This window comes from Pelophylax lessonae (assembly GCF_965119305.1).
Source record: "Pelophylax lessonae genome assembly, chromosome: 8".
Taxonomy (NCBI): Eukaryota; Metazoa; Chordata; class Amphibia; order Anura; family Ranidae; genus Pelophylax; species Pelophylax lessonae.
The window spans coordinates 50,211,669-50,230,457 of record NC_138775.1 but is presented as its reverse complement, the minus strand read 5'-3'; the positions used below and the strand labels follow the sequence as shown (position 1 = coordinate 50,230,457).

The following is an 18,789-nucleotide window of genomic DNA, read 5'->3' as shown; positions in this document are numbered from 1 at the left end:
AAACACTTTAATGAATTAAAAAAACAAAACAAAATACAATAGTTACCTCAATTAATGAGAAGGAGGATGTTAAAGAGGAAGTAAACCCTCCTCTTCAACTTGTAGTTATAGGTAAGCCTATGATAAGGCTTACCTATAGGTACTGTAAATATCTCCTAAACATGCACCGTTTAGGAGATATTTACTTTGCATGCAGCCAGTGACATCACTGGTGCATGCGCTCTGAAGGAACGGCCGCTCGGGCCATTCCTTCAGAGCCCTGTGTCGTGAACGTCGGCTCCCGCACGCATACGCGGGAGTGACGTCATCGCAGCTCCAGCCAATCAGATGGCCGGATGCCGCAAACCCGGAAGAAGGGAGACCGAAAACGTCACCCGTGAGAGAGCGGAGCGGTCGGCACTGCGGGGCTTTTTTCTAAGGTAAGTATTTCATAATGAGCTAGTATGCGATGCACACTAGCTCATTATGTGTTTGTCTTTCAGGTGTTTGGGGTTTTTTTTTTTTTTTTAATTCTGAGGTTTACAGCCTCTTTAAGCTGAGTAGATACCGAACGGGTCACGCTTTTAAATTGCGCATGATCGTGGAATGGTGACAGACTACAGTGCTAAAAAATCTAGGTGACACTTTAAATGCCTTTACAGGTTACCTGCATAGAGTTACAGAGGAGGTCTAGTGCTAGAATTATTGCTCTCACTCTAATGTTCGTGGCGATACCTACATGTGGTCTGAATACGGTTTACATATGTGTGTGCGACTTACGTAAGCGTTTGCTTCTGCAAATGAGCACAAAGGGACAGGGCGTTTTAATTTTTTTGTGCTATATATATATATATATATATATATATATATATATATATATATATATATATATATATATATATATATATATATATATATATATATATATATATATATACACACACACACACTTTTTTTTTATACACTGTCCCTTTAGGTAAATGACAGCCCACTCCCTCCATCTTCTACACCCAATAACCAGCTAAACACAATGGGGGCGGGATATTAAATCTTGATTGATGGAGGCTTCACCTCTCTAAGATACAGGCTGGAGGGGCGTGAAAAACTGATTGGAAGAAATACGCTCACACCATGTTAACGCCAAAAAATAATAAATATTTGATAACAAATAAAAATTTGTATGACGATTTTAAAAGGTTTGATATTAAATATTTATTTTTATTTTATATACTAAAAGCGGTTTTTATTTATTTTGAACATGTGACCAGCAGCAGAGGACAGCTCCTCCTGTCACTGTTTCCCTGTAGACAGGCTGGGAAAGAGCTGGGTCAAATGTGACAGTTGTATATCAATTTAGAAAAAAGGAATTACAGTGCCATCATCTATATATAGAAACAGAAGGCTTAAAGTAAATTAAACAGTGTGTTTTTAGTATCACTTTTAGGTGTTACTAAACCCGAGAGCCTGCATTCACTATATCTGGTCTCCCACAGTACACAGAACATGGAAATGCAATTATTTTAGTAAATAGAAACAGCTAAATACATTTTCTCATCAGCAGTATATAGCAGTCTTGTGACTTCTATCAGTGTCTGGTTAAAGCTTGTAGAAGGAATTTTCATTCTACTCTAACTGTCCTATGAGGCTGCAGGACCCCTGACCCTCTGGACAGTGCTGATTGGCGCTGTGCTGATCTCAAGCACCCTCCCAAGAAAAAAAAAAATAGCAATACACACCAAAGTTAGTATGTGCAGAGGGACTCCAAGGCTCTGCCTTATCAGCAGATGGATTGGGAATAGTGAAGGAAGAGGAGGACCAGAGAACACAGGCTCAAACTGTCTTTCTACACAATGTGGAGGATTAACCCCTTAGGTTCCACAGTGAGTATAACAAGCATGCTTTACTGCAAACATAGACTGATTTTACTGCTGTGGGTTTAGTAACACTTTACATTACAAAAAAAAAAGGTTTGTGTAACAATTTCACATTCTATGTGCATTGTTTGAAAGTTAATTTTTCCTTGAGGGCCATTCACACTTCCCACAATGAATGGCAATGAACCTGCTCTGCATGCCATGTGTTGCTGGGCTATTCTTTTTGATTGGCAACCCAAGGCACTGTATGGTAGAGTACAACGCATGGCACACCACAGAGCACCTAAAAAAAGTAATGCGTGTTTTTTAATCTGTTGTGGTGTGTTGGTAGCTCACTCAGCCCTCTCATATTTGCACAAGTTGACATTTCTCAGCAATTTTCTTCAGCTTTTTAAACAAAACTGGCCCCTCTTTCACCCCACCTGTCTGATTTTTAGGTATACTGCTTTGACAATCCTCATTGAGCAGAGCTGCAGCTGTCCCGTGACTTCAGTAATGGAAAACTCTCCTGTCTTCACAAAGCCTTGAGTGACTGGCAGCAGACATATTTTTTAAAATTCAGAGCACTGAAGGACTTCTATTTTCTTTCAAGATCACCATGTGAATTTCCAGCAATGTATGTTTCAGTATATTTAATGAAGTATTTTCCTGTCTGTCTGTCTCCGACAATGTAACCTAGAAAGCAGTGATTTTACCTACGTAATCCAAGCCACAGATAACTCTCAAAAATGAATAATTCAGCCAACAAAAGGCACTGATGTCATTACAGATACAAATGTTAGCTCAATTACAATCATCAGATGTTCCTGTGCTGTATTGTTATCTGGTGACAGTTACAAGAATGGTTATATGTGCTGTCAATCACACGCCGAACAATCCTAAAATGGCTTGGCATTGTCTCGTAATGATTCTTTATCCACTTACAGCTGGGTGAGTGCGTAGTCAGATTCTTCACAGCAATCAAGACGCACTATGCTAGTCCCTTAAGCACAGATTCTGGGTCTAAAAAAGCACATAATTAGTTGCATTGTGGCTCTGTTCCCACCAGGCGGTTCAGGGAGATCATTCTATAGCCATAAATGACTGAACGGAATGCACTACATGTAGATCTGGGCAAAAAAAATACCTAACTGTTCAAAATTGCTGTCTGATGGGGTAATTTAATCTGAAGCGGCAACGAGGTGAAATTATTCATCGTCAACAATCTCTAGAATAGGCTTTTTCAACAAGGGTGTGTTCAGGTTTCTTCAGGGGTGCCTTGGCAAGATTCCTAAAAATTGCCAAAAATATGTATACAAGCCAGCGAGTGGATCAAGTCTGCCATTTAGTTATACAAATCCACAGGTTTTTATTTGCGCACAATTACAACCTTCTAGCCGCCGGCAACCTAATCGCCAACGACGTCATAGGTAGATGAGGATAATGAGCGCCTGCACAGCATCCTTGTTTGAACCTCCCCCCATCCCTCTCCATCAGCAATGAGGTCACAGTAGCTGAAAGAGAAAAATTGCACTAGTCAGTATCCGTGTGCAAAAGGTGTATTTGGAAGAATAAATTACCTCTAACATTGGGTGTCGTACGTAGATATTGCTTCGTAATGTAAAAATACTAGATTCGTTTTTTACATTTTAGAATGCCTCAAGATTGTGAATCATTTTAAAGGGTGCCTTGACTGGAGAAACACTGCTCTAGAACAGCCTTTTTTTAACCAGGGTGCCCAGGCACCCTGGGGTGCCTCGAGGTGTCTTCAGGAGTGCCTTGGCAAAATGCCTAAAAATTGCCCAAAACTTGTATACAAGGGGGCATGTGGATGAAGGCTGCTTTTTTAGTTACACTAAGTCACAGGTTTTCATTGTGCACCATTACAACCTTCTAGCTGCCGGCGTCCCAACGACCAATGGCATCACCAGTTGATAAGGAGGATGTCAGTCACCTGCACTGCATCCTTGTTTGACCCTCCCTTGCCCCTCTCCATTAGCATTGGGGTCACATTCGTTGAGTGATGGAGTTAAGAAACACTGGAATAGTAGTCAGTACAAGTTAGCAAGAGTATATTTTCTTTGGAAGAAAAAAAATCACCTCTAATGTTGGGTGTCCTACTTGGACTTATGAATGTTGCTGCATTATGTAAAACTATTAGAATAGCATTTACATTTCAGAATGGGGTGTCTCAAGACCGTCCATCATTTTTAAAGGGTGCCCCGAGATTGTCCAAGGTTTTTAAAGGGTGCCTCGAGATTGTCCACGGTTTTAAAGGGTGCCTCAAAATTGTCCACACTTTTCAAAGGGTGCCTCGAGATCGTCCACAGTTTTTAAAAGGGTGCCTCGAGATTGTCCACAGTTTTTAAAGGGTGCCTCGAGATTGTCCACAGTTTTTAAAGGGTGCCTCGAGATTGTCCTAAGTTTTTAAAGGGTGCCTCGAGATTGTCCACAGTTTTTAAAGGGTGCTTCTAGATTGTCCACAGTTTTTAAAGGGTGCCTCGAGATTGTCCACAGTTTTTAAAGGGTGCCTCGAGATTGTCCACGGTTTTTAAGGGGTGCCTCGAGATTGTCCACGGTTTTTAAAGGGTGCCTCGAGATTGTCCACGGTTTTTAAAGGGTGCCTCGAGATTGTCCACGGTTTTTAAAGGGTGCCTCGAGATTGTCCACAGTTTTTAAAGGGTGCCTCGAGATTGTCCATGATTTTCAAAGGGTGCCTCGAGATTGTCCACAGTTTTTAAAGGGTGCCTCGAGATTGTCCATGATTTTCAAAGGGTGCCTCGAGATTGTCCACGGTTTTTAAAGGATGCCTCCACTGAAAAATGGTTGAGAAACACTGCTCTAGAATGACAAATCCTATTTACCGTTTAATTCGAGTATTTATATAATGTCACAATGTTACCTAACACTGGATGTAAAGATCCATTCATATTAAAGTGGTATTAGACCCAAAAGCAAACAATTCTAATATTGCAGCTTACCGTTTCTTAGGCCGGGCATAGATGGGTCAAAGTTCGAAAGAATTTTCTTTTGAAAATCCTAACTAAGAATTTTCCTTCTAATTTCAAACCATTAGGAAGCCGCAGCAAAGGCCGATTTTCGTGCAGCCATCGAATTTAAGTGATCGGACATGTTGGAAATTTTTTTAAAACTAACGATTTTCTAATCAATGATGGGAGAATCATGCGAGAAATCTAATTGAAAAGAAATGACCACGAAAAGAAAATTCTCAGAAAGAAAAGAAGATTCCCTGCCACGAAAATTATTTTCTGTAGCAACATGAGGTGCAACTGAAGGCTTGGCTGGTCGCAGGGCTTTTTTTTCAGCACTGAATATATATGCCAAGGGATCTATTGATGTTGGCTGATGGAGACTCTGTCACTAGGGGGGTCTATTGTTACTGGGGAGCTCCATTTCTGCTGGGGGGGTTCTATTATTTCTGGGGTGGTAAATTGCTGATGGGAGAGATCTACTGTTAGGAGGAGATCAAGAGTCTATTGATGCTGGATACTGAGAGATCTATTGTTGCTGGAGGTATTTGTTGTGGAGGATCTATTGTTGTTGGGGGATCTTTTGCTACTGCAGAGATTTATTGTTGCTGAGGGATCTATTGTTTGTATGAGGAATCTATTGTTGCTGGCTGCAAGGGACCTAATTTACTGCCTTTCATTAGCAAATGTAATACAAACTTTGCACAAAAAAATATAATTTTCTGTATTCTCTAGGTAAAGGGTGGAACCAAAGGATGGTGCTCAGAGGTGGGTAAGGGGCGGAGACAAGGGGTGACTGGTAAAGGGGAAGTACCTGTACCTATTCTCTGAGAAAAAAAACCCTGGCTGGTCGAATTTGAAAATCAATGGTGGCATCATCGAATCACAAAACACACACACTTTCTTATTTTTAAAGGAAAATTCATTCGGAATTCAACTCATGTATGGCCTGAATTAGTTTTCTTTAAGGCTTTATGTTTTCTATTCTCATCTGATGATCCAGCCAGCAAGACTGTTGTTTTTCAAAAGCACAAGCTCTCCAGCAGAATGTATGGGTTACAGAAATGAGACAAACCATTTCTTCAGGGGTGGTTACAACAGTCAGCTTTTACTACGTCACACCCGCACATGTGCACAGAAGCACCCGCCGATTATCTGTAGACAACACAGAACGGAGATCTATCTGCCTGTGCAAACAAGGCAGATCCCCGTTCTGATGGAGGGAAGGGATGGATTCTGTGTTCCTGCAAAGCAGGAACTCAAATCCATCTCTTCCCCTAGTAAAAGCAGCACACATAGTAATCACAAACACTGGCTAGGCACACATTCAACCCTTATATTGCCATAGATGTTTAACCCTTTCCCAGTCAGTGTTATTAGTACAGTGACCGTGCATATTTTTAGCACTGATCACTGTATTAGTGTCACTGGTTCCCCAAGTGTCAGTGTCCCATTGTCCGCTGCAATATCACTGTCCCGCTAGAAGTCGTTAAACGCCGCTATAAAAAATAAAAATGTCCCAGTATTTATCCCATAGTTTATAGGCACTATAAGTTTGCATAAACCAATCAATATACGCCTATTGGGATTTTTTTTTTTTTTTTTTACCAAAAACATGTAGCAGAATACATAGTCTAGATCAGTGGTTCTTAACCTTGTTGGAGGTACTGAACCACACCAGTTTCATATGCGCATTCACCGAACCCTTCTTAATTGGAAAAATAAAATAGGATTTTTTCAAATTCAAAACATAGGTATATATTTAGGTATATATTTATACATAGGTGCACAAAATGAACAAAACCATTAAAGAACAAAACCATTAAAACATGATTTTCACACAAAAACAAAAACATAATAATGAATATTTACTGCAAATCAGTGTGACTTCTGCTGTTGTCTTTCAGAGACCAGTTCAGAAATGACCTCCGCCGAACCCGCGAGACTGACTCACCGAACCCCCGGGGTTCGATCGAACCCAGGTTAAGAACCACTGGTCTAGATTTATGAAGAAATTTGATTTTTTTTTTCCAATTTTGTTTTTGGATAGGTTTTATAGCAGAAAGTAAAAAAAAGAAATATTGTTTTTTTTTTTTTTCAAAATGGTCAGTCTTTTTTTATAGCGCAAAAAATAAAAAAAACGCAGTAGTGATCAAATACCACCAAAATAAATCTTTGTGGGGGGGGAAATGACAAATATTACTTGGGTACAGCATTGCATAACCGCGCAATTGTCAGTTAAAGTAACGCAGTGCCGTATCGCAAACAGTGGCCTGGTCATGAAGGGGAGGTACATTTTCCGAAGATCAAGTGGTTCAACAGTTTGTGTTTAGTATCAATATAATACTGTGATTTAATAAACTATTATACTGCATCCGATAAGCAAAAAGTTGGAAAGAAGAAAAGCTGTGGTAACATGAGCAATGAGACTACGCGATTCTCTAAGTCCATCTTTTACCTGTAATGCGCTTTTATAAAATGTTCCATGATAATATGGACAGACGTAGTAACATAATTGCATGAACAGCGGACAGATGTCCAGCAATAACAAGCAGCTAGAGACCATCAAATTCTACACACATCTCACGTGCTGCGGCTGCACTGAACACTGTAGCAGCTATTTTGTGAATTTCAGGGGCTGGATTTTGGCGAGTCAGCTATCTTTTTCCTTTTGTCTTTCCCCCTGAGGTTGTGATTTGGAACAAATGGACAGTCGTAACCCTGGTACACATCTGGATCCCTAATTAAATTCATGGCACATTTACTTTAAGTGATGTAAGTAGGGAGCCAAAACCTGGAAGGACAAGGAGAAAAAAAAAAAAAAAACAAGTGCAGAGGGATGGACCTCTAGGAGTAAAATGAACACCGGCTTAGAGAAAACAAAAAATAGACAAGCAATCTATCAAAGCTAAAGAACTTGTAGAGTAGAGTTGGACAAATGCCAAGAGCCAGGTACCCAAAGAGCAAGGATAACTTGCCAAAAAATGTTGGCAGTGTTGAATTGTGTGTACATTGTTTTGTACACTTGCAGAGCACTTTTCTAATTTGAAGCAAATTTACGTGGTAAGTCTCTAGCAAGAAGAAAGTTGCAGTGATGAGTCTGTAGCAAGAGCTCTGAAAGTCTACAGCAGGGATATGCAAACTGTGGCCCTCCAGATGTTGCAGAACTACAAGTCCCATGAGGCATTGCAAGACTGACAGCCACAAGCATGACACCCAGAGGCAGAGGCATGATGAGACTTGTAGTTTTTCAACAGCTGGAGGGCTACAGTTTGCATATCCCTGGTCTACAGTATAAAAATTCAGCCACAGTGACCCCCTGTGGTGGGATAACTATAGCACAACATAACTGAACCAGAACTTGCAGCAGACTTGCAGAATGTTTGCCAAGAAAGTTGATCTAGAGCAGGGGTCTCAAACTGGCGGCCCTCCAGCTGTTGCGGAGCTACAAGTCCCATCATGCCTCTGCCTATGGGAATCATGCTTGTAACTGTCCGCCTTGCAATGCCTCATAGGGATTGTAGTTCTGCAACAACTGGAAAGCCACCAGTTTGAGACCCTTGATCTAGAGTCATGAAATGCGGACTTGCTGCAATTGTGCAACAAACTTGTGAAGTCTAGCAATAGCTTAGCAAGCCATTTTCAAACTTGCAGCAAAATTGCTTGCTATCTGGGTAGCCAAAAAACATCTTACAGACAGTGCCCTTTACAAAAAGTGTTGCCAGAGTTAAACTATTTCTTAAAATGCTATTCATTTCTGAGCCTTTAACCTGGAATAAGCATGCAACAAGTAAAGTCAGAACTCCATATTCTGTATACTTACTCCCTAACAGAGAAAAACCAAGCCACTGGATCTGCAAGGCTGTCAAGGGCAGTCTGAGCATGCTCACAGATCAGTGCTTAAAGCCCCGCTTAAGCTCTTATCCCCACCCCTTGGTGTACCCCCTGCACACATTTTTTTATTTTTTTTTTAAAACCTTCATATATAATATTTCCAGGTCTGGTTCAGTAATAGTCATGATGAGTCATGAGTCGCCCTCCTCCAGCGGTGGGCAGGTCCCCGAATGCTGAGAGTGGTCCCACATGGCACCACTCTCTGAAGCTATCACGTGCAAGTCTGGAGTGTAAAAAAATGTTGGGGGTGCCTCACACCTATGGGTTTAAATAACCATAAGTAATATTGACCATGTTTAAAAGCTGCTCCCCAAAAGTGTAGGTGCCCTATACTATAAATGATGGGTGTGAATGTGAGGAGGCCCTATGGGGATTGAAAACTAAATATTGTACTAAAAACTAATACCACTTTAGTGGGAAAAAAAACATTGGTGTGACTATAGAAACTGTAAATAAAGCAATCATAGCAATGTGCTAAATAATGAGGAACCACAATAACAAAATATTCTGAAATGTCTTTTTAAAAAGTTGATAAATTCTTCTGGTTAGATCTTTAGCGCCGGTTCACATTTGTGCGATCACAGAGATCGCATGTAATTCGGAGCGCACTGCTCTTAAATTACATGCGATCTCTGTGCGGTGCAAATTTCAGCCATACAGTTTGTATGGCTGAATTCGCACCGCAATCGCACTAAACACGCACATGACCCTTTTTTAATCCGCAGCAGAATCGGATCGCATGGTGGTTCACACTAGTGCGATCCGATTCTGTGCGAACTTGCAGATCGCACTGCGATATGCGATCTCAACTGGGGGTGTCAACTTTAACACCCCCTGCGTATCGCATATGGCAGTGTGAACTTCCAGGGGTGCGGATGCGATGCTGGAACACGCTGCATATTCGCAGCATTCCTACATCGCACAAATGTGAACCGGGACACAATGTAGTAAACTGTGGGAAACCATGTAGTAAACTGTGGGAAACCATCACCAGTTTGGAACATATTTAAAATCACCCAGAAGTGCTCAGTTTGGATGTCCACTCACCAGAAAACCCCTTTAGCTAAAAAGGTTAGATAACGCCTTTGTGATTGGGTCTTGTATTCTTGTCAACCTCTCGGAAGTAAATCAAGAATCTCTACTCCTCTCCACCATAGCACCCCATTGAAGTAAGAGAAAGGAGTCTGGAATGGATTGATGATGCACTTCTGGAGGCAGGTCCGTGACCCAGAAAGCCCAAAGCCAATACTTATGCTAGTTCTTCCCCCTCCACTTGCCTTTTTTGGGCACAGCTTTACCAGTACATCTCCTCTTTCAATGAACCTGTTAAAGTAGCACAGGCAAAGCACCTAAACCGTTTAAAATTAAGGCTGAAAAACAAGGGTCCCAGTAATGATACTGCTATGGGGCCCACTGACATTGTGTCACACCTGTGAAAGCAACATTGCCTTTTGTCCCCCCCTCCCCCATATAAAAGATGGAACGTTTGATTTCAACCCAAGACATTACAGTTAAAATGATTCTTTAAATCAAACAGGAAAAGCTTCTCAAGCTGTGTGAGCTGTCATTTGGTGACATGCCGGTGTGTGTCCCCTCTCACCTCAACGGGGAATCTTCTGCCATTGATGCTGTGCTCAGAGCCTGCCGATGCATTACTATGACCCCAGTGGAATTCTACTTTCTCTGCCTTAAACCTGCCCGGTAGCCCAGCACCGCTGATGAAATAATCATCTTTCAGCAGAATAGCAACTGTGCAAGAGAGAGAGAGAAAGAGAGAGAAAAGACAAAATGTCAGCAATGAGCTAAACTGCACAAACAATTTGTTCTATCTGCACAAGACAATCACAATGAGACTACATTTTTGTGACTAGATGCAAGAAATACCCTTAAAGGACTAAGCATCATTTAAATGTGGTCAACTAACACAATCCCACTTGCACACAGATCAAGCCTAGATCTTTTCTGGGCTTCAATATCACTCAACCCATTTCCTGTGAGCCTGGGTGTCACGGCTCCGCCCCTTCATCCTGCTGCTTCGAACTGGAGTGATGCTATAGTGATTAAATTACAAGTAACTTTAAAAAGAAAAAGTATAGTGTATTAGTCAGTAAACATGTATTTAAAATAAGTAATATCATGCTAAGATGACAGTCACCCAGGGAGTGCATTGTTTTCAACTATTTGACTTGCATAGGGAGAACAAGCAGAAGCCCAACCTTTGTGTAGAACTGTAAAGCAGCAAGTAGAGCCTACACACACTGCGAACAATGATGATTGCCCCCATGTACTTACCTAAAGGAGAAGTTGGGCAAAATCTATTTTGCCCTACTTCTCCTGAGGGTCACAGGAGTGCACATAGTTCTGTACTCCTGTGGCCCATATTCAGCTGCCAGTCGGCTAAAGTCTGCTGTTGGCTGCCGTATCCCAGCTGGTCAAGGCTGAGTGACTTTAATGTTGGGATCCACCCAGATGCCTGACTGGCATCTGGCTCAGTCTCTCAGCATGCTGTTGAGAGCCTTGGCCAGCCCCTCCCATCCCCTCCACAGCCCAGCGCTCCAGTGAACATTGGAGGTACAGAACAGAGCCGGTAACAGACAGTCATCGCCTCTTTGTTCACTGAAGTTTGAGAATGGAGCGATCAGAGGTCTTTGACTGCTCAGTTCTCGAACTTAGAGTCGGTGGGGGATCGATGCAGCATCCACCTAGTAGACTTTGTACCAATAAACCATTCATTTACCTCTGTTGCAGAAAAATAAAACCCTTCTTTCATTCTTAGAACAATTCCTTACCTTGGCCCCTGGTGTGTTCCATAGAAAAGTTAATGACTTCCTGGTATGTAGAGTTAAGATGTAAAAAATCACAAAAAAGACACAGGAAGCAGTTTACCAGCTAACCTCATTAGCACACACACACCCCTGCCCCCATCAACTATGTTTGCATGGCATCCCTCCAGGTGTGCGTTTGCCTAGCTTGTCAATGCAGGCTGCCACAGCTGGCATCCCCAGCATCCCTCCAGACGGGCCCATGCCACGCGCTAAACAAATGACTGGATGAATAATAGGCTGTAACGTAACTCCTAATACGGTCTATAGAGATGCTGACACCATTTCATCCAAAAGGGCCATAAGCCCTTTGTCTGTTGCCTTTCACTTTAGGTTCTGTACTGCAGTCCAGACAGCTACTCAAGAGCAATCGCCTCGCCTGGAGGCCAGAACCACTCTGAGTCATGCACCAGGAAAACAATGTATTAGGGGACTGGGACAGGCAAGAGAAGCTATTGAGAATGCATACCTGCCAACTGTCCCGTTTTTCCCGGGACAATCCCGGCAAATAGGAGCCTGTCCCGGGTAATTTACATTGTCCCTGTTAATCAGGGACAATGTACATTGTCCCTGTTAATCAGGGACAATGTAAATCATTAAAAAAAATATATATATTTTTTTTTTTTTATTTTGTTCCACACAGTGTCGCTCTCACCCCAGCTATGTTTTGTAGTTCTGGCAGCAGGTTGTCTCTCTCTCGGTGCCCACTCACTCTTCCCACCTGTCGCAAATTTAACATGTCACCGGAGGCAGGGTGTCAGCATGGTGCACTTTCCGAAATCCGCCAGCAGGGGGAGGCAGAGCACCTTCCAACAAGCTGACACTTTAGAATTGCAGGGAATTGTGATGAGAATTTTAAACTTTAGGCAGAAGTAGTGCAGCTGAATGGGAGAATATTTCCAACTCTGCTAATTTGGCCTCAAGTTTTCAATTCTCTTTTCAAATTCCTGTAATTCACTCTTTATGAAGTAGACCCTATAATCTGATAAGTAGGCGGAGATTAATTATGCGGAGTGGGCGGAGCTTTGGGGAAGTGGGTGTAGTAAGTAATTGATAGCTGAGCTGCAAAGTGTCCCTGGAAATTTTTTTCAAATGTTGGCAACTATGGAGAATGAGAACCAGTAGATCCAGAGCAGGCAGTCATTGGCACTAGCTTATGAACAAGCCAGAACCCAGGCATGGGTTACAGTGTCAAGTAGAGTTTATTCTGATTTTCCAGCTAGTTTTAAGGACTAGATTATCCTCCACTGATCCTCCATTTGTCACTCCTTTCTTCTGTTCAGTATTTTGTCTCCGTAAGGAATACTGAAAACATAATTTTCCACGTTAGACAATTCTTTCTGCCCACAGATTATCAGCCAGTAGTACTACATGCAACAGAAAAGTGGCTTTGGATTCTTCTTTTATAGACCTGTGACTACCTGTTACAAGGATATACCGCACAAAGGTCCTTTACTACTGATTGCGGTGGAGACGCGGAACGAATCATGATCAGGAAGAAAGAAATGTAGACTTTTTTTTTTGGATCTACAAGTATAATATTTGTACTATTTTGAGCTAGGTACTGAAGTGCCTAATGGCTGTATTGATCTCATTTATTTTCTTTTTCTCAGTGGCTAGAGTGCAAGGTATCGCTATACCCAAGGATGGAGAGCCGAGAGATGGATTCTGATCAATGGTGCAGAGATGGAAGGACATGTATCCCTGGATGAACTTGTTAACTTTTCAGTGGATCAATGATATTTTTATATCATTTTGAATTAGGTTCTAGGACTCAGACAAGCTTCACACAGGGCTGGTTTATAAGAACAAACTAAAGACCAGACTGCAACTCCGTATTGATATGGAACTCCAAGCTGAATTGCGCTCAAAAAGTTAAGTATCGCTTATTCTCTCCCTCCCACCAGGCCTGTAACAGATGTTGCTTTTTGGGGGGGAGGAGTGGGGATAAGTACCGTTTTCTTGTCAGTACCCACTCCAACTTCCTGAATTCTTGCCTAGGCCTCATCACCCACAGCCTCCTGAAACACGTCAACCATCCCAGGAAGTTGTAGGACCAGTCTCCCTGCGCCGTGCGATCTTGCACACATGCAGTAGGACAGCCAGATGTGAGTCATTGGCAAGTCACAGCTGGGTTTCAAATCCAAGATGGGGGCAAAGGGGGACTCTCAGTGATGATGCAGGAAGGCACTGGAATCCTACAGTATTTGTAGCTAACCTAATTTTGAAAACTACTTGGTGAAGTTCCTCTTTAAAGAGTAACTTCACTTTTGTTGAGAAAAAAACATTCCCCCCTGGGTGATCTATGTACATTACAGGGATTTTAACAAATGTTTTGCAGATTCCTACCTTTTGTTATTCTGAAGAAATCCCTGTGTGTGTTTTTCTGTCTCCATGACGGAAAAATAATCTAATGGGAGCGATTTCATGATTTTCAATCAGCTGCAGCACCTCAAGGGCACTAATGAGGAAAGTTGCTGGACCTGCATGACGTGATTTCCTATTGGGAGTATCTTACCAAAAATTACATTTTTGTTGCAGGGGATGCCTAAGATAGGAGAGGTGATATGGTAGAAGGGGGAGGGGGAAATATTTTATTTTGGGGGGGGGGGAATTTGTGCTAATTGGGATGATTGGGAGGCATTTGTGCAAGAAGGGGAAATTTGAGAGGGGGTGGGGTGTCTGCTGGGTGGGGGGATGTGGAGTGTGGGGGAGAGCATGTGTGCTGGGAGGGGGGATTTTAAGTATGGAGGAGAGCATGTGTACTCGGGGGAATTGTGCTAGGAGTAATGTTTTTTTTTTTTTTTTGGGGGGGGGGGGGGATTTCTGCAGGGGGCAGATTTGCCTTTGGAAGAGGGGGAATGTAGCTGGGGGGGGGGTTGCTGACATTTAATGCTCATATAGCTTGGGGGGGGGCACAGTTTTGCATGTTTGCCCTGGGCTCTAGATGACCTTGTACCGGCACGGTCTATTCGACCAGATTGCGCAAAACCACCACGTAATCAGTTTCTTTCCTCCACCTGAGCTATAAGGATTTGACCGTTTTGAACCCGTAGTCTGGGTGCACTCCATTAAGGGGGTGGGGGATCAGCTGCACAAGAGACTGAGGACCATTGTGTGGGGGATGTCAGACAGGGTGCAACACCGCTGCAATTTTTTTTTTTTTTTTCCGCTGTACTTCTATACTAATTCATCACTACTAGTACAAAATACATATTACTTAACATAATACATATTACTTCTATTGCAACCCAAACTAAAGGTGTAGTAAAATATTTTCCTAGTTCCCAGAGACATGGCAAGCTCTGTTGCATATCGCATAACTTAAGATGCACAATGGGGATTTAATTGCATCATATAAATACTTGATCAGCTGTGAGTGATTAATCGTACCCGCCGAGGTCATCTTACTTGTTTTAAGATAAATAATTAAAGCGATCTCTGGAAAGATTTACTGTTTGAAATGTTCAGGCTAATAGTCAGCTTTACTAGGTTTCGCCTTCAAGCTGAACCTACAAGGTGTATCAATGCCCTTGAGTGATCCTCACATCATCCCAGGCCATTGTTTATAAGTATTACCCCCCCCCCCCCCAGCTGTATTACATATTTAATAGAACCCATAAAATCAGAGCAAATACATTATCTAGTTAAGCTGAATTACAAATCAATTACGTTAGTATACACTAATGCATACTTTGATATATGCTTGCTTCTGTCCTAAGGATGACATCTCCTGGGAGCTTGCTGTAAATATTTAATGAACAGATTTACCAGGTTTCAGTAAAACTTTATCTAAATCTGGGGAAAAGCTTTGGCTAGAGTTATTTAGGTTTTAATAGTTGACTTGTGTCCCCATTAAGGAGACTTGGGTTAAGTCCCCATTTGTGCAATGCAGGAACGCATGCAAAACTGCATGGATTTCCAAAGAGCACAGAAAATGTGCGTGCTTTTTGCAGGCACACAACAGTGCCATTAATTCCAAATTTTACCTCAACACCTTTGGAATCATGTGAGCAAAATTGCACATCAAAAAACACTGAGGTTGAGCTCAGGCATGTTTGGACACGAGTCAAATCAAAACAGCCAATCATAGGAATTGAAGGCATTTCCCGTCCCAAAGTCGCATATCTGCAGGGCCAGGAATGCCTCCGCTGCCTACGATTGGCTGTCGGCCTTGACAGCTTCCTGGCAGGAGAGCTCAGGCTACGTCAGGACTCGTGTCTGAACATACCTGAAACTCATCGCTGCAAAATACATGGTAAACCATGTACCATGCGTTTCGGTGTGATTTGAAAAAAAAAAAAAAAAGGGGGGGGGGGGGTAAAGCACATCTTTGGTGTGATTTGAATGTTGTAGGCAGCCAATTCAAATGAATGGGCTGCCCTAATGTAATGCAAGGTAAAGTGCTAATGTCCTTGTCACTGTTACTAGAACAGGGGTAGAAGTGGAAACGCTCCAGTAACAAAAGTCAGGGGTTGAGTTCCCACTTACTTTGGTGAGATTTCCTCTTTTTGGTAACCTGAAGACAACAAGTGAAGATGAAAGAAATGTCCCCAATAGGGGTACAGACAGGAAAAAAATGGACAAAGATTTTGGATGAACTTCTATTTTAATTTGACCCTGTCAGAATAAAATAAATTCCAAAAGGAGGGTCCCAGCAGTAGAAACGTTCTTATGCTCACCTCTCCGGTACCCTGTATCCACAACCTTAAGTGTTGCAAACAGTAGGCAACACTTCTGGGAGGCTCAAATGCCCTTATCCCCCATTGCCTGCTGTGGTTCCGTCCCCCGACCCCTATGCCACTACTGGACAAAGCAGTGATGTAGGGGTCGGAGGATGGAACCACAGCATGCAGTGGGGGACATACCCATTTGCTGTAGAACCCCAAAACAGCGTTTTCTTCAAGACTGTTCAAGCAGAACTAAAGACAAAACTCGTTTATTCATTCCAGATAGGGTATAGGAAGGTTTCGAACTCGTCAGGTTTTTTTTTTTGGTCATCTGTGTCCCATTAAGGAGATTTCCCTTCATATCCTGTCCCATAGCCACAACAGAAAGTGAGAGGGAATCCCTCCAAAAATAAGGTAATCCCTGGTTGTCAGCTTAACTAGGGTCCCCACTTGAAGATATCCCCTCTATTCCTGTTTAGGTGACAACATTTGGTATCTTCTTTAATTTTCAATCTCAGTGATAATAGTAAAAAGGACAAACCAATAGGGTGAATTTCCCTAATTAGGGCACAGATTACAATCAAAAAACCAGACAGATGTTATAATCCCCTCACCACTCTATCCAAAATAAAGATATTGGATAAGCTTTTACGTATTTTACGTATTTTCAAGGTTTTTTAATTCCAGCTGTAGCCAAAAGGAAATATTTGATCCCCCAGCAGTGGTTATAAAAAACAGCTCTGCTTGCTCTATTCATCGATCTTGTGCTGCGTCCCCTGCAGACTCATGGATCCAGAGGTGTGGCGCCACATCTTTTCCAGGTTGATCATCCAGCCCCATTCAACGCACTTCATTTGAGCCCAGGGTATCAAGGCTTACCCCTTGCTACAGACTCACAGAAGAATGCTGTCATTTCATGTCGCCGCTCCCTACAGCTTTTATTATCCTCCAAGAGGCAGAGGAAGAAAAGGGCTTGTGATGTCACTAGACCTGACCGAAAAGTAGACTGTTTTTTATTTTTTTGGTCATGGGTTTCAGGGTTCTCCAATGGGGGTGGCGGGTGTTGAATTAGGCAAGTTCAAAAATGTAACATGTAAAGTTCATTAATGCAAGTTTTAGAAACAATGGGTCCATGTATGGATTGTAGTTCTATATGTAAATGGGGACGCCATACTTGCTCAAAGCATTGTACAGGTTTTGCTTCTTTCTTCCTAGCGTTAACACAATGGTTGTGCTTTTCTGCTCCTTCTTTGGATGCAAGTCCGAGTTGGCTAAATCATTAAAAACCAATGCACTCCCAGGGTGGCTGATATGTTATCTCAACTGTTAGGAAGAGACACAGACTGATTGCATTAAGCTACTGAGAGTTCCCATCAGTGGTCATTTTCAAAATTTAACACAAGAACAAAAAAAAATGGAAGCAAAAGCTTGCAAAATGTGTCCATCATATCAAAAATAACTTCATAGTGAACGATGCAATAACTCAAAGTATGCTCTTACTGAAAACAAACTATACATTTATTTTAGTGCATTTGCTAACCACAGCCTTTTATTAAAAATAAAAAACTATTACGCTGCAGTCTCTCTATAAATGGATTCTAGTTAATGAAGGTAGGAACGTGAAGGATACAGTGATAAAGAAGGAAAGAGATCTAAGAGCGTTCTGCTGAGAGTAATACACATGCCCACAGTTTTTCAATCAGTCATTATAAACATTACCAGAATCTGTTCATTCACCTGTTTTCCCTGTGTTCTTCATCCAGGTCTTGTTAGAAGACTCGTTCTCGAATCCCTCAAGTGTCAACTCCCGGTACTCATCCTTCATGCTGGCTGTGTAATCCACAATATCTATAGGGGACTGGTGGAGACCTCCACAATCTGGGCTGGCTATCACCCAGTGCTCTGGTCCGTACACCCCTGTAATTGAAAAAAAGAGGCACTTTAGAATGTCTGGAAACGTTACTTTGGAATACATAGACAATGTACCTGGTGTGTCTACAAATTCCCGTAGCAATAAGCAAAGAGACATTAATCACTGATTATCGTGGATCTTCAAGAGTCCATCAAAGCATAAACAAGATGGTTAATACAGTCACAGAGTAAATTCAAACCTACACTTGTTCTCCAAATTTGAGTAAGGTTGAAACAACTGTCTTTTGTGTTCTCTGTGCCCTAAATAGGGAGCTCTGCCCCAATGTTAGCATTTGAAAGCTGTCACTGGGACACCCCCCCCCCCTTTTTTTTTTTTTAAAAGGTGAGGGATTTCTTTTCTCTGCATTTAATTTTTGTTATTTTATTTTTGGCCCCACCCACCTCCACCATTATGGCTTAGGCCAGAATGACGTGCCCCTGGTTCTGTCGCCTCCTTTGATACTCGCATTGCATGTTCCAGGAGACTGCAGGACCAGACACATAGAGCTACCAGAGGGTGAGACAGACAGTGGGCCTGACAAGTCATCAGCAGCTGACTGTATGAACCCCGGAAGAGGCAGAGAAATAAAGAGATCCATACCGGTAGCGTGGGACCTAAGCTAATGAATTGCAGTGGGGATTCTCTGGGCAGGTATGTGCTTCAGACAAA

The 18,789-nt window shown here is 42.2% G+C and overlaps 1 protein-coding gene across 2 annotated transcripts in view; it reads right to left on the bottom strand.

Annotated features, from left to right (window-relative positions):
• The window catches only part of PTPRG (protein tyrosine phosphatase receptor type G), a 776,809-nt gene that overhangs the window by 405,332 nt on the left and 352,688 nt on the right, over positions 1–18,789 (bottom strand). For both annotated transcript variants that reach the window (XM_082265202.1, XM_082265201.1), the window contains exons 3-4: positions 17,946–18,125; positions 10,317–10,465 (exon numbers count right to left, since the gene is read on the bottom strand). In XM_082265202.1, the coding sequence (XP_082121328.1) occupies positions 10,317–10,465; positions 17,946–18,125 (329 nt within the window). The remainder of the gene's footprint in view (positions 1–10,316; positions 10,466–17,945; positions 18,126–18,789) is intronic.